The sequence below is a fragment of the Quercus lobata genome, chromosome 2 (genome assembly GCF_001633185.2).
Source record: "Quercus lobata isolate SW786 chromosome 2, ValleyOak3.0 Primary Assembly, whole genome shotgun sequence".
NCBI classification, from domain to species: domain Eukaryota; kingdom Viridiplantae; phylum Streptophyta; class Magnoliopsida; order Fagales; family Fagaceae; genus Quercus; species Quercus lobata.
This window is the reverse complement of record NC_044905.1, coordinates 33,673,051-33,689,580: the sequence shown is the minus strand read 5'-3', so window position 1 is coordinate 33,689,580 and position 16,530 is coordinate 33,673,051. Positions and strand designations below refer to the sequence as shown.

Genomic DNA, 16,530 nt, shown 5'->3' with positions numbered 1-16,530 from the left:
CAAATTCATACGCAGTTTGCAACTGTTGAGAAAAAAAAAAAAAACGCATAAGATCCTGTAATCTGACAATCAAAATGAAATTTTGAAAGTGCCAAACATTCATCTTCAAAATCTTCCTCTCAGTGATATAGGCACCCAATATAGAGTGGCGTATTAAGTAATGTTCAACTATCCTAAAACGAAAATGTTTAAAAACAGAAACTATAAAGATAAGTTTCTGATTATGATGTCCACAATGCGTGCATGACATGCAATTGACTCATATCAGTGAACTTCAGAGACATTTTGTAAAGCTCTCTCAGCTTTTCAGCATCTCCAGACCTATTGGATACTGGATTTGGTTGAGAAACAGAAGCAGACTTGTTTGCACTGGCTGAAATTGTCATGGCCAGGATTTTCTTCAAAAGCATTTGCAACTGTCTCCAGAATTTCTCATGTATCTCAGGATAGCTGATTCGGAAAGAGTCTGAATCTTTATCTGATAGATGGCGTCCTTCAAGCATGCGTGATAGAGCTGATTCCAGCATCTAAAAAGAAAATGCAAAATTATTAATTTGTCTCAAAAAGTGGAGAGTAAATGAACAATGCTATGCAGACCAGTACATAATATTCATTAGCAGCAAAGCCCATGATTTGTTGATACATCATAAAATTTTGAACCCGAGGAAACAGCCCCGGTCCATGTTACAGGACAGAAAGAAATGATTCCTTTGTTATCCTAATTTTTACTGAATCTCATTCAATAATAACCCAAGAGATACTAAGATTATGTTTGGTAACAGTTTTTGTTTTCTATTTTCAAAAACTTGTTTTTGGGAATATAAAGAAAAAAATAATTTTCTTGTATTTTTGAAATAAAAAACATGTTTGGTTAGTTGAAATTAAAAAAATAGTTTTTTAAAGAAAAAAAATAAAGAATGCTAAAATATGTTGTTAATAGGATTTGAACTCTAATGCAAACTCATTAAATGAGACAAATTAATTAAATTAAATACGTATTTTCATTGACTTTTGAAAATTAGAAACTAAAAACAGCCTTTTGCATGTTTTCAGTTTCCTTCACAAATTGAGTTTTAAGAACAATTTTTGTTTTGTCCATTTTAGGTTGCTAAACAAGTTTTTTAGTCTAAAAAATAAAAAATTGTTTTTGAAAACAGAAAAAAAGAGGAAAAAACAGTTACCAAACATTCTCTAATTTTTTTTATGATGATGCCAAATACAAAAATGTGCTCACATTGGCTTATGATGGAACTACATAAGATTTGTGTATAAATTGCAGAGCACTATCTTGAAGTTTTTGTAACTTTTATAGCATGGCAAAATAGATCTAACATCAGATTCCCCTCTCACATCAGAAAGGTTTTCATAATATAGTGATTTAAATAACATAATTTTTTTAAAGATAATTAATTTAGTTTTGACATGCAAATTTGAGTAAAGTGGTAGGATTGCACAACTTAGGTCTTAGGTCAAGTCTTACTCATTAAGGAAAAAACTTGATGTACTAAATAAATAAAAAATGCAAAATTGGGTTCTTCCTAAAAAGTCTTATCATCAAATTTTTTCCTTAATGAACTATGACTTGAACCTAAGAGTTACCTAGTGTAATCATACTGCTTTATCACCCAAAGCTGAGTAGAGACCCAAAGGCATCGTTATCATTATCATCGCTATTTCCATTGCAAATAGCGGAGACAGCTCCTTAGCAACTCAGTTCCGCTGGTTTGAGAATCAATTTATAAAATCTAGGTTGGCCCTTGCATAGCCCATCCGTAATTCTAATTGTGATGAGGAAGATATTTTGGTGTCTTATCACATTTTTTACATGCCATGGAAGTGTAACACATATAAACATTAAAATGAAAAGGTGCGCATTCAACAAGGGAAAAATAGGAATATGAGGCTCTCCTTTAGCTAGAAACAAAGAAGTACAAGAACATACCGTGTTTGAGTGTAAAAGGCCTGAAAGGCTTAATGACAGAGCTGATCTCTCTATGAGTATAGTCAGGTACATGCTGGGATGTGTTTGTGGGCCATAAAAGTCCATGGCTCTTTGCCAGTTTCTCTCGGCCAAGGAGGCATACTGCTTGACTCGTTGGAGAATACTGTTTTCAGCTTTAGACAAATTGCTTTTCTTATGATCCGACTCCAGAAACTTCAAACAACAATCCCTTTGGTAGCAACCTAGATGAAAGTAAGCATATGCAGCCTCCTGTTTGCGCAATTCACCTAGTGATTCATACACAGACAATGCCTCTCTTATTGCATCATTGGCTGAAATCTCATGCTTTCTTGATTCTTTCCTTCCCTTTCTTTCACTAGAACTGGTATAACCTACATGCGTATCTTCCAACGCTCCATTTTCATAAACTTCTGCAGTTACATCTTCTTTTGCCAATAGCATGCCAAGCCTCAGATATGTATGAGCAAATTGTGTATATACCTCATTCCTCAAGTTACTTGTCACAGAATCAGCTTCTTCAGTGATAGAATTCAGTTCTAACTTTGCTGCCCCATAATATCTGAGTGATTCACTGTATTCTAGTTTTGCAGTCTCCAATGCTTGGTTGTATGCATTACGGAAAATTGCATGTGTTTTAAGAGTCTCAATCTTTGATACCATCTCTTCAGCCAATGCTCGTCTGCCATGGCCCAAATTACAGTTAATTAATATAATGTTGGTGTGATCAGAAACTGCTCTAAATGCATCGATAGCATCTGCAAAAACATCTTCAGCTCTGTTCATTTCTTTTCTTGACAGTCTGTTACGACCTAGTTCGTTACAAACCCACCCTTTCTTCTTGACTACAAACTGTAATTCTATTGAACCAGATGGAAGTCCACCCAATGCCTTTCTAGCTTCTTCATAACAGCTTAGGGCAGCTAAAAGATTATGCTCTGCATCTTTAACTAAAGGACCCCCAAGGTACTTAAATATCCCACCAATTTTCACTTTAGGTGTTTCTCTAGGAGCTGTTTCAGTTTGAGATAAGACTGTGGAGCCTACATCATGCGTCTCCAAAAAACCCTCCATTTTTTTGGAATTAGTCCCCAAAGGTTTTACCCCATCAGTGTAAGAATCTTCTTTTCGGCTTTTATCACCTCTGCTGTGCTGAAGACACTCAATATCAGGATTTTTCTTATAATGCATTTGGTGATGAACAGAGTCATCTTCAGGGTTTCCCGAAAGTGAGTAGGCTGTGCCCTTAGCATGTGGTTTCTTTGATTGTTTTCTGCCATAAGCTACTGAGCTCATATCTGCATTGCTACTGCTGGCACTACTACCACTGCTTGCCCTGTCACTCTGGCAGCTGCAATTTACCAAGGAACATGAACTGCAATTCTGGTTATGCTGCACCAGCTTCTTCTTGAGCCTTTTAACTTCCGTAGCCACCTCAGAAGACATTCTCAATTGTCTACTACTGGATTTCCTCTCTGCCTGTTTTGAGATCTCTTTTCCATTTATTATATGGAACTCAACATAAACATCTCCAACTAGTGTCCATGCCTTGGCCCAGAAAAGGTAAGTGGAAGAGGATTGTTCAAGAGTTTGAGAATCATCTGCAGAGTTGGATAAGTCATCTTTCTCATCAACGCTGTATGATCTTGTGTTTTCATTTCTTTCACTGAATTTTTTCTGCCACGATGAGCAACTGATCATTGAGGAAATGAACCTCGTGTCTTCAAGATGCTGGGGCATTGATCCATAAACAGAACATGCCAATTCTGCAACCTTCAAAGCCTGATGTAACTGGCCATCCTCCATATAAGCTTGACCAAGTGCCAAATAAGATTCCCCAAGCAAAAGAACAAGTTTCCACAACCTATGGTCCAATTTTGATGTTGGAAGCCATTCCCGAATGTCGCAAACTTCAATACAGTCAGCATCACCACAAGCACAAACAGAAAAATGAATAGATGAAGGCAACTTATCATTAGTTTCACTGACTTCCTCCAGCTGTAGCTCAGTGCTCTGCAGTTGGCGCATCCATCTAAGAGACTTGATAGCCTGAGAGACATGATGCACTGCGGCTAACTTTGAAGAAATGGGATCAGCAACAGTTTGAACTGGTGTTGGAGACACCTTGCACACTGCAAAGCTTTCATCACCACCGGAACTTGGTGCAGCTCCATCTGGATCCCTTTGTTCCTTGTCACCTGCTGCTATCAAATTCCGGGAAGCAGATAAATTTTCCTCCATCTTCACAGAAACTTCTGATACTAAATCTTGATAACTTTGTCCATCTTCATATGGTTTGTCACCTACAACTGAAGAGAAGACCCTTTCATGGAAAATTGATTCAGAAATATCACTAACAAAGTCCAAGGATTCTTCCTCAGCATCAGTAACTGTAACTTCGGATTCTACAGGAAGACATTCAGATGTCAAATCCAGCTCTTCATCGTAATTTAAAATGAGCCTCGCAAATTGTTCATGAGCAAATGCACGCACAACCTGTTTAGCATAATATTAAATGTAAATCACATTATATTTCCAATGTACTATAACCAAATTTAACAAATTACAAAAAAGAGTACAACTCTTAGAATAAAAGTAACTCAATAAACATACCAGATGATCTGGCTCATCCAGAAAATCCAAACATTTTCTAAAGAACCTCACACATCTGGCCCTATTATTAGGAGCCTGCAACAAACCGTCAATTTGTAAGAGCTATTTTGAGGCTACTAGGCAACATATAAAAGAAAACAGTTATTATCTCTTTCCCACCATTGAAAGCGAAAGCCTGTGACCAATTCGGTACAGGAGAGTCCCTAATGAATACAAGGAATCACTTCGCGTATGCAATAGAGTAGGTAGGGAGCTTGAGGCATCATCACAATCATTGGAAGAATGGTTCTTGGGAATGACAGAAAGATCAAAAAGTTGAATTACATCTTCGCCAGCACTTTTATAAAGCTGCAAAAATTGAAGTCAGACAAGAAGAACAAGCTCACCAACAATTTTAACATTAAATGCATGAAAAGAAAATTTATTTTGGATAGACCCAATACCAAACCAAAAAGATTCCTTTAGAAAATAATATACATATAATCTTTTATTATATAAATATAACTAATTCATTACAAAAATCTATTAATTAGGATTATAACAAACAACTATATGTATATTTCTTATAACTATGAGACACAAAAAACCAAATAATTTGATAAGGAGGTATCCCTATCACAATTACCTAGTAGAAGATGATTTATACAAATATAAGAAAATTCCAGATAGAGAATATGTACAGCTATGCTATTATCAAGTATCAAAGCTGCCTTGTCGGCTTCATCATGATTATTAGTATCTTTGGTTTTAGTGTATCAGTGGTCATTAGTAAAACTAAAAATAACTATATGTGAGATCTCTTGAAGATCATGCTCCTCTACCACACTTTCTTCATCTTCTCTTCCTGGTGTTCCAAATATATACTTACAAAAAAAAATAGTTGACAGATTTGAATCACAAATAAGGAACTTTTCACTGATTTCCATTTTATAATTCCAATACATTTTATTCATTTTGGCATAAAGAAAAATTTTAAAATCTTCATTTTGGCATAAAGAAAGTTCTAAGATATTAAAAATTTATGTGGATTTTCAGATCACTAATTGACTCAGGGATAAGTGGATTCATTCAAATTTAGATCACATTATACAAGGAGATTAATTCTACATATTCGAATTGAAGTGTGATATAAATCAGTCTATTTCCAACATCATATCCATGGTTAGTGCATTCATTATTAGAAGGTAGTTCACTTTTAAAAAGGAAAGTAAATATAAATCAGTCTATTTCCAACATCATATCCATGGTTAAAGCATTCATTATTAGAAGGTAGTTCACATTTAAAGGAAAGTAAATATAAATCATGACAGTACCCAATAAGCGCCAGGATCCTGCTTGCAGTTTTCTTGAAGGAACCTCAAAACAGAAAGGCCATTTTGCTGGACAACATAAGGATGAAAAGCAGGAGTGCCGTCCTCAGTGATTCCTTTCAATAGAAAAATATCATCTGTTTTCAGAAGCTCATAACCTTGAACAACACCATTTTCATGATAACAGATGGCCAACTCAGGCACACTCGCCATGACATTGTCAAGCCAAGCTTCAAGCCAAGTTAATGGAGTGACCTGTGAAAACATTGATGTAAAGCATAATGAAATTTGTGAAGAACAAAATCAAGAAAAAAATATATATTTCAGAAGTTCACTCCCACCTGTCGTGTAACATCCCACAAATGCAAGCTTACAGCAACATATTTTTCGTTACTGAACAGAAGTAAGTCACTGCCCAAGAGCATACGGAAATTGTGGAACTGCCAAAACAAAACCCTTAAAAACTCATCATTACTGACTCTTCTATGTTTTTCAGACTCTTGCATTGAGCTCCTAGGCTTCTCGCCAACTTGTGAAACCTTTTTGACAGGATGATGCCCTTTACTTCTGTTATTCTTCTTATTTTCCCAAAGAAGGCCATCCTGTTTAACTTGTGGGTAGTCAGAAAAAGAATTGAATCCTTCATCTTGAACAACACTATCACTCTTCCCCATAAAATGAGTTGTACTTCTTCCAGGAAGTACAGAAGAGTTTGATTGCTCCTGTGATGGGACATGATGAGTTGGAGGACAATCACAAGCCTCCATTCTAACTGAATGCATAGCAAAATTCAAAAATAAAGATTGGTCTGCACATTTTGATTGATTATGTCTTCTAATAAACTTTTCCCCCTCTTCAACATCAGGCCTGCACTTTAAAAAATAAAATAGATGTTAAGAGCTGTTTGTTTCTCAGAAACTCAATACTCAAAAGTTGTTGATTTTTGAGAGTTAAAATTAGAAACCGAGAAAATTATTGAAATCTATTCTAGACTTCTAGTACTTTTGTTTAAATCCTTTTACCTTGCTCCCATTAGATGATGAAGAAATTCATTTCTTTATTAAAAAAAAGGGCATTGTGGCACTAGAATATCAGTATCAGTAATTCAGAAAATTATATTATTTTTATTTTTACTTTCTTTTAGAAAAGGGGGAAAAACAATTCTCGCTCTGGTCTACTCCATGAGCCTTGCCTCAAATTAGATAACTTCAAAATCAAATCTGAAAGATCCTCTTGCTCTACATTGACCTCATGTAGCTTGGGGGCACTACAGAGCAACTCAGGCCCTAATAAGGACATCAAGCATTTAAGTAGGAGAGAATGTAATACCCCAGATTGTATGGATCAGATTAGACTGAATTGAATGAGTGTTTGTGTGTGGGCATGTACAGATTCACATTGAGTGTGTACCATATAAGAGGCTACAAGGAGCTCCAATTATAACTTAACTAGTATTTTTAGGCAGATGTAGCCACCACTTTCTTTGCGTCGTGACAAATCATCTTCATTTTGGTGACTTGGCAATCTAGGATGTTGAATAGGAGCTCGAACTTGCCCACCATGCTAACTGGGATGGCTCAGCTATAGGTTTTAGCTTTGTCAAACTTGGACTTGATGAGGTACATCTCAACACTGCCTTTAGCAAGGGTATCAACAGCTAAGTTGCCAACTGGGCTGCAACCAATCATGAAAACCAAGGTTTCAGTTGGTTAGTTTTGGATTGGATTTGAGGTGATCATATGGAATTTCTGGGAAGTTGGGTTGGTATTGAGAAGTGAAATGGGATTTCTCTACCAAGGTTTGGTGGGGTCCAATAACAAATTTAAAGCAATGATGATCATTTGGGTTGGTTTTACCATCTTTACTACTATCGTTTTCATTTTTTATGTTCTGAAGTGGCTAACATTATGCCACGTTGAAGGAAGTTTGGTTAGATGTGATGGCTGAGACTTCATGGAACTAGGGGACCAAAAAGAGAATTTAAATTATTTTTCTCTTTTCTAGTAAACTAAAAATTAAAAAAAAAAATTCTAAAGTTTTTTGATATCAATATTCTAGTGTCAAATGGCCATTATTTTGGCTAAAAAAATGGCATCGTTATAACATTTTAGCTTGGACAATGTTGACAGATATGGACAGATGGACGAAACTGACCACAACCTTAGAGCTAAATTGACCAAATCTAAACTTCAATGACCAAATTGACAACAAATTCAATCTTAAAGGGATTAATATGTAATAGGATGACAAACAAAGCAGTATATGCAATAACCCACCCAGTATTCAGCACAAGCGTCTGTCCAATACGATGGACTCCAATTGATAATCGAGCCTTGGAATAAGGCATTTTAAAGATTTGCTTCAGAATGTCAGCTGGAGCAATCACATCTATCTCATCCCCATACTCAACCAAACCAGATACTGCAAGGGCCTCACATTTCCTAGAAAGATTTGATGCAACAGCACCACCTTCCCATGGAAAACCTGCCAAGTATGAGCACCAAAATAATACCATCAGATATAAGTTTTTTTTGATAAGTAAAATACTATTGAATATATCTGATTCATAAAAGAAGCAAATTAAAATATTAAAAGAATTATTCAAATGCTGTTTACATTAACACAGTAGTTCAAACATCAGATGATAGATATTGTTACAGAGACCACAAAAGGGACTCACACCATTGCAGGAAAACATTTGCAATTATATGCACCAGCAAGTGAAAGGGAAATGTACAGGATTGATGACTAGGATTCGACTCAATAAATTGTCACACATGGCACAATATTATTGAGTGGGAGGACCACTGGGAATTGCTGATGTGACCCCCTAGACTCCCAGTGGAGTGAATAATTACTCGGGAGTCCCACAATGGCTCTCCACAGTATTTTCTAAGTACGCTTACTAATGACTTTGTGAGGTTAGTGATAGGTGATTGGGCTATAGTTTTGCTAGAAGTAAATGCAAAATTGAATGTCGAATGTATATACATCCCAAAAAGATAGAATCGAAGGAGGTAGTATTGGTATAAAGCTGTATGCATATGAATCATGGCAAAAAAAGGAAACTTTGCCTCTGCAGCAAAGTGTTTCTGGAGTTTAAGAAAAGTATATATATATATATATTAAGGCCAAAAATGACAACATTGAGATGTATAAGTGGATAATTTTCTTTTTCTTTTTGCTTTGCAAATAATCTAGCTTTTAAGAGCATTCAAATACCAGCTCATAGCATTGTATACAGGGACTTCTTTTGATTGGTCTTGAGCTTGAGGATTCACTTCTAGTGATTCCATTCAGTTGTTTATAGATTTCCATTTTTAATTGTACATAATATTTTTTTCCTTTATCTGTTTTTGTTGTTTGTACATATTTTTTTAGCTATTTCATTCTTCTGTATGAAGTAATTCTTCTTCAATAAAACTTTTATTACTACTAATCAAAAAAAAAAAAAAAAAGCTACATTTTAGGTTTTCGTAACACATTAAACAAATAAATGTCCAAAAACTATATATCTTTTGATAAACAATATGCAAATACTACCGAAAATAAGCAAATGCATTCATATTTTTTGGTGGCATTTGGCATTTCCAATATATAGTATGTAGAGTTTTGAACCGTGTCTATATTATTAGTTAATATAATTGTGACTGAATTAGGTACCTCCGGTGGCAGTAGTAGGCTTGGAATTCGTAAGAATTGGCGGCGAATTCAGATCCGTCTCCGTCGGAAGCATCCGATATCGCGGAGCACTCACTCTGTGTGTATATATATTTGTGTCAATACAAAAATAAAAAATCAACAATTCAAAATTCAAAATTAAACGAGAGAGAGAGAGAGAGAGAGAGAGTACGTGTGGTGGAGCGAAGGAACGAGTGCGGAGGAATTGAAAGCATGGAAGGAATTGTCGGTGGGAACAGGGATAGAACCGCAGAGGAAACCGACGGGTTTTGAACTTGAATTTGGCCTAACCACTTCAAGTTTTCCCACGCACTGAAGCTCTCCCTCCGATTTCGCCATTTCTCTCTCTAATTGGTAGTATAATATTTCTCTTCACTATGTATGTATGTATTTGTGGTCTCTAATTTTTCAACTTCAACTAAGTGCGTGCCTCTAAAACTAGTCAGTTGGGGCACCACCACCGCCACCTCCATCATCTTCTACTAGAGTCTAGAAATTTTCAGAACCAACTAGAAACCTTTTTTTTTTTTTTACTATTTTGTCTTAATGGCCCATTTTTGTTTAACAATCTACGTGTCGGAAAAGTTTAATGTAACATGCTTTTTTTCCCCCTAAATATAAAATTTAATTATTAAAAAGAGCTATTAATAAACGAAGAGCCTCATTTTCAGCTATTGAATTATTAAAAAAAAAATTAAAAAGCATTTATTACGAGTATATTTTTATGCCAAATTAAATATTCTACCATAAGGATTTGTTTTATTTTTATTTTGTACAAGGTAAAAAGTATATCACTAAATATTTAGTATGATTTTGTTTGTATACGTAATTATATATCATACCTTTAAAAGATAATATGATGTGTCAAGATTCTCCTTAAATTTAAAATTAATTTAAAAAATAAGAATAATGACATGTAAGATTTGTGAGGTTCCAAAAACTTAAGTGCCAAAATATGATAAAGTTGACCAAAAGACAAACATCTTCAATTATATATATATATATATGGTTTTACTAACGTGTGACCTTAAGACATACATTAGTAAATCATTTTAGAAAACTTTTATGGAAAAATGAAAAACTTATCAACTTTTTTTACAGTTTTTTAATTTTCCATAAAATTTTTTCTAAAATAGATGATTAATGTGTGCTTTAAGGGCATATATTAACTGGACTCATACATATATATATATATATATAATTGGTTGATAATTCCTGCAATGCACTTGAAAATTTAACAAAATATAATATATTTTCTTTCTATTTTTCCTTAATTATAAATTAATAATTATGGTAATTATTAAATATTATTACATATTTTGAAAATCAAATCATTGAAGTGCATGTTTTTTATTCTCTTAATATATATGTCAAATTTTGTATTAATCAAATATTATATACTATATGATTTATAAGTTTATATTTTATGCATAATTTCAAATTACAAAAATTTGCAATTTAAACAATTTATTGATGAAATAACTATTGATCATTAATTTTCTAGAAATTTTGCAAGTATGAAGGATATAAGAAGAATATGTAATTACCACCGCACACCCTTGCAATTTAAACAATTTATTGATGAAATAACTATTGATCATTAATTTTCTAGAAATTTTGCAAATATGAAGGATATAAGAAAAATATGTAATATGTAATTACCATCGCACACCCTTGGTGCGATGGTTACTCTATAAGTATAAATGTTTGGCCGATGTTTAAGTCTTTAGAGGGAGATTCACACACATATACACTTAGATTAAGTTAGAGTAGAATTTTTATCTTGTATAAAAAATAAAAATAAAAAAAAAGGAAGAAGAAGAATATGTAATCTAATGGTGGATTTGTCAAAATTCACATCTAATAAAAAGATATTTGTTTCTCAAAAAAAAAAAAAAGATATTTAATAAGACTACAACCAATTTTGTAATTAAATTTTGTGCATATTCTAATGAATGGTTTAAATATAATATGGAAACTAAATTCAATTAAAATTATATATTAAATAATGATATGTAAAATTGTGAGTTCTTACAAACTTGGGTGACAACATTAGATCAACCAAAAGTCAAACAAAAATCAGTTTGGAGGAATCCTCTTCAACCCACTATGTATTAATTTACAAGACCATCCAATAAGTCACATGACTCATTAAAAGAGTCATGGGACTTCAACTACAAGTGGATAAATTTTTTTTTTTAGAACAAAGGCAATATAAATATATAAATAAATAATTGTGAAATAATTAAAATTATGTGAATTCACCCCAAAGTCCTGGTCCATCCAACTTCTGCAACAGTTCATTAGTAAGGTTTTTAAAAAAAAAAAATTAAAAAGACTAAAACTTTATTTACAAAAATAGCAATACAAAAACATTATGGATAAAAGCTTTTTCTAAGAAACAAGGACACTCTTCTATCCAAGTAGAGAAATCAACCAAGCCAAAAGCTTGTTTGGCTAACAAATGGGCAGGCCTATTGCCTTGTCGTCTCACATGAGAGAACACTACATTCCTAAGCTCATGACATTCTGCTAGCATCCCATAAATCAATGGAGAAACCGAGGAAGGGGCATGTGAACATTCCTAATTAAAACTTTTTAAGTAAATGTTATCTCAAAACCTCATTCAAATTGTGTCGATCTTTTTCTAGCTTATATGTTGATTTTTCTCATCTTAAGCAACCTTTATATGATGCTGTAATGTGTAATCTGACAATCAAAATGAATATCTGAAAGTGCTATACATTCATCGTCAAAATCTTCCTCTCAATGATATAGGCAATCAATACAGAATAGCGTACCAAGTAATGTTTAACTATCCATAAAACCGTTTGAGCTTTCTACCTAAAACGAAAAATGTTTTAAAAACAGAAACTATGGAGATAACAGATAAGTTTCCGAGTACGATGTCCACAATGCGTGCTTGTCATGCATTGTTGGTGTCATCATAAATTTTGCTGTAACAACCAATTAATAGATTGGCTCAATGCTTCTCTGCTAAGCCTGATTTCCTCTAGTGCGTCGCGAACCCACTTTTCCTTGTTGACCAAAAGTTGTAGTTTTGCTGAATCAGATGGAAGTCCAACCAATGCCTTTCTAGCTTCTCCATAACAGCTTAGGGCATCTGAATAATTATATACCTCATTTTTAAAAAAAGGACCCCGAAGGTACTTAAATATCCCATGCATTTGGTGATGAACAGAGTCATCTTCAGGGTCTCCCAAGAGTGAGTAAGGACTGCCCTTAGCATGCAATATCTTTCTTTGTTTTCTTTCACAAGCTTCTGAGCAAGTTTTGGCATTGGGAGGACCACTAGTGCTTGCACTACTACCACTGCTTGCCCTGTCACTCAGGCAGATGCAATCTTCCAAGGAACATGAACTGCAATTCTTGAACTCAATATAAACATCTCCAACTAGCATCCATGCGGTGGACCAGAAAATTTCAGTAGAATAAGATTTCCCAAAAGTAAGAGAATCATCTGCAGAGCTGGATTTATCATCTTTCGCACCAACACTGTATGGTATTGTCTTTTCATTACTTTCACTGACCATTGGGGAAATGAACTTTGTGTCTTCAAGATGCTGAGGCATTGATGCAGAAATATAACATGCCGATTCTATAACCTTCAAAGCCTGAAGTAACTCGCCATTATCCTTATAAGCGTGACCAAGTCCCAAACAAGTCACTCCAAGCGTAAGAACAAGTTTCTGCAACACATTGTCCCATTTTGATGTCTGAAGCCATTCCCGAATGTTGTGAGCTTCAATGCAGTCAGCACCACCACAAGCACAAACAGAAGAATTAGTAGATGAAGGCAACTTATCAGTAGTTCCACTGCCTCCCTGCAACTCTTGGTTCGTGCTCTGCAGTTGGCGCCCCAATATGTAAGATTTGATATCCTGACAGACATGATGCACTTCAGCTAAGATGGATGAAATGGGATCAGCAACCGTTTGAACTGATGCTGGAGACACAGAGTTTTCATTGCCACTGGAACTTGATGCAGCTCCTCCTGGATCCCTTAATTCCTCATCACCTTCTGGTGCTAAATCTTGAAAGTTTTGTCCATCTTCATATGGTTTATCTCCTGAAGCTGAAGAGGAGACCTTTTCATGGACATCTGATTCAGACATACTGCTAACAAATTCCAAGGATTCTTCAGCAAAAGTAACTGGAACTTCAAATTCTACAGAAGAATTTAAAATGAGCCTCAGCAAATTTTTCATAAGCAAATGCACATACACCCTGTTTAGCATAATATTAATTGTAAATCAAATTATATTTCCATGTAATACAACTAAATTTAACAAAAGTATTTACAAAAAAAAAAAGAGAACAACTCTTTTTTTTAGGGAAAAAAAGAAAAAAGAAGAGAAGAACTTTCAGATTAAAAGCAATTCAAGAAACATAAAAAAATTCAGAATATCCAAAAAATTTCTAAAGAACCTCAAACATCTAGCCCTATTATTAGGAGTCTGCAAGAAACCATCAATTACTAAGAGATACTTCAAGGAAACTAGACAATAAATGAAAGAAAACAGTTATTATCTCTTTCACATCAATGAAAGTGAAAGTCTGTGAGCAAAGAATACAAAGAATCACTTCGTGTATGCAATGAAGAAGTTCAAAGAATGGTTCTTGGGAATAACAGAAAGATCAAAAAGTTGAATTATGTCTTCTACTTCACTTTTATAAAGCTGCAGAATTTGAAGTCAGACAAGAAGTACAAGTTCACTAACAATTTGTTGGTAATGATTTTAACAGTAATTGGATGAAGAACAAAATTGATTTTGGAACAGACCCATTACCAAACCAAAAACAAAACTTTTAGAAAAGAATGTAGATATGATATTTTATTTGCAACACATAACTAATTTATCACATAAATCAAAACAAGATGTATGCTAGAGTGGCTACAGTGTCAATAGAAATGAGGATATACAATAAACAGCTATATTATCAAACTTCATTAAAAGAAACTTGAATATTTAGAGAGAGAAAGATTCTAGAGAGAGATTTGTTATATAACATAATGATGCAAGACATAATATTTGCAGTTTCTAGAAAAAGAAAGATTCTAGAGAGAGAGAGAGAGAGAGTAGAGAAGAGAGAAAATTCATACCTCAATCTAAACACAATCTGAAATTCTGAAATACACTAACAATCAATCTATCTATTAGAATGCACGTACATGGATATTTATAGCCTAAGAGTTAGTTATGGATGATGTCACAACTAACTCACATTTATCACATGCCAAAATAACTAATTTTCCCTCCAATTTTCAAATACCACTAGAAACTTGGCACATGTGGATTTTAGTTACAATATTCATTAGGCAAACCTGAAATTAAGCCCTCAGGCTTGGCTGCCTCCTTGTAGCATTCAACTTAGACAACTCCATGCCTGCCATGTGGCACTTGTGCCACATCAGCATCATCATGTTGCACACTAGACTCTACATAACATAAAATTATATGATGTGGAGGTATCCCTATCATAATTACCTAGCAGAAGACGATTCTGGATGGATTTTAAGTTCAACTATGGTATTATTAAGTATCAAAGCTGCCTTTTTTCAACAGGATTATTAGCATCTTTGGTTTTAGTGTATCAATGGTCATTAGTAAAAACAACTAGTAAAAAACTGTATGTGAAATCTCCTGCAGATCATGCTCCTCTGCCACATCTTCTTTGTCTTCTCTTCCTGCACAAATGAGGAACTTTTTACTGATTTAAAAAAAAAAAAAAAATCCCGATACATTTTTCTAATTTTGGCATCAAATAAAAATTAAATATTTTTCATTCAAGCATTTAACTCGTCTGTGCTTGGGAAATAAAGGACGTTCTATTATATTTAAATTTGATGTTAATTTTCCTATCACTAATTGACTTAAGGGATAAGTGGAAGTGGATTCATTCAAATTTAGATCACATTTTACACGGAGAGATTACCTTTCCTAATTCAAACTGAAGGGTGATATTAATCAGTATATTTCCAGCATCATTTCTATGGTTAGGGCGTTCATTATTAGAAGGAAGTTCACATTTAAAGGAATGTAATTATAAATCATGCCAGTACCCAATAAGCACCAGGATGCTGCTTGCAGTTTTCTTAAAGGAACCTCAAAACAGTAATACCATTCTGCTGGACAACATGGTTTCTAAGACCTTGTGAGGAATAATTAGGGTCTCAAAGAGCTTTGGACAACCTTGTTGGAAAAAAGAAAAAAGAAAATAGTGAGATCTAAAAGACGAAAAGTGTTATTATAATATCATTGGTTTCTTATTCCATTTTGAACATTCTTTTTTATACTCCATTAATTACAGTCAACCACACGTCCATATATGTATATATATTTTTAAATTAAATTTAAAATGAAAAAAAATTAAAAAACACACTTGATATGTTGCAGTTGGAGTAAAAAATGAAATACTAAAAATAAGATAAGGATTTATGCTAATTCTAGCATGCTATTCATTAATGGGGTTTATGTGCTAGCTAGAACATTCCTCTGGCAGTGTGGCAATCTCTTGAAGTCGTCTCTAGTTGTCCTTTAATGTTAGCCTGTTTCTATCCATATCTGCCCTTCTAGTATTAGTTTTTATTAGTTACACTTGTTAACGAATTGTATAAGTTTTCACTTTAATTAATTTTAAAGCTCAAGTTATGACAAATATCATTTTTAAGACTCTTTTAACTTTTCTGCTTGGGCCTCTACAGTACTACCTGCCTGCATTGTTAAAGCAAATCATATTGCCTTTCAGGTATAAGATAAAAATCACTTTTTCTAAGCATCTTCAAGCTGAAACTCGAGTTATGACAATTGCTGTTTTACATTTGATCTTGTACTAGACCTGGCCTTCATAATTTATGTAAATCCCCAGTAAACAATTACAAGCTGATCTCGAGAAAATTTTGAAACTATGTAAAAGTAAACACAATAAAATTTAATCATAACG

The 16,530-nt window shown here is 33.9% G+C and overlaps 2 protein-coding genes across 3 annotated transcripts; both read right to left on the bottom strand.

The window, feature by feature from the left end:
- Nucleotides 1-53: 53 nt before the first annotated feature.
- Nucleotides 54-10,084, bottom strand: LOC115975393. Of its 2 annotated transcripts, XM_031096155.1 has the most exons (9): nucleotides 9,737-10,084; nucleotides 9,547-9,641; nucleotides 8,160-8,367; nucleotides 6,225-6,750; nucleotides 5,887-6,138; nucleotides 4,733-4,921; nucleotides 4,574-4,648; nucleotides 1,943-4,456; nucleotides 54-527 (listed from the first exon to the last, which is right to left on the bottom strand). In XM_031096155.1, the coding sequence occupies exons 1-9, from the start codon at nucleotides 9,901-9,903 to the stop codon at nucleotides 222-224; spliced, it is 4,332 nt and encodes a 1,443-aa protein (XP_030952015.1). In that variant the 5' UTR covers nucleotides 9,904-10,084; the 3' UTR covers nucleotides 54-221. The 2 variants fall into 2 exon arrangements, with proteins under 2 accessions (XP_030952015.1, XP_030952016.1); XM_031096156.1 differs by lacking the exons at nucleotides 9,547-9,641; nucleotides 9,737-10,084 and adding an exon at nucleotides 7,333-7,557 and having other exon boundaries at nucleotides 8,160-8,242.
- A 2,183-nt stretch (nucleotides 10,085-12,267) lies between these two features.
- Nucleotides 12,268-14,712, bottom strand: LOC115978372. Its single transcript, XM_031100392.1, has 2 exons — nucleotides 14,690-14,712; nucleotides 12,268-13,812 (listed from the first exon to the last, which is right to left on the bottom strand). Exon 2 carries the CDS (start codon nucleotides 13,791-13,793, stop codon nucleotides 12,510-12,512), a length of 1,284 nt encoding a protein of 427 aa, XP_030956252.1. The 5' UTR covers nucleotides 13,794-13,812; nucleotides 14,690-14,712; the 3' UTR covers nucleotides 12,268-12,509.
- Nucleotides 14,713-16,530: the final 1,818 nt, after the last annotated feature.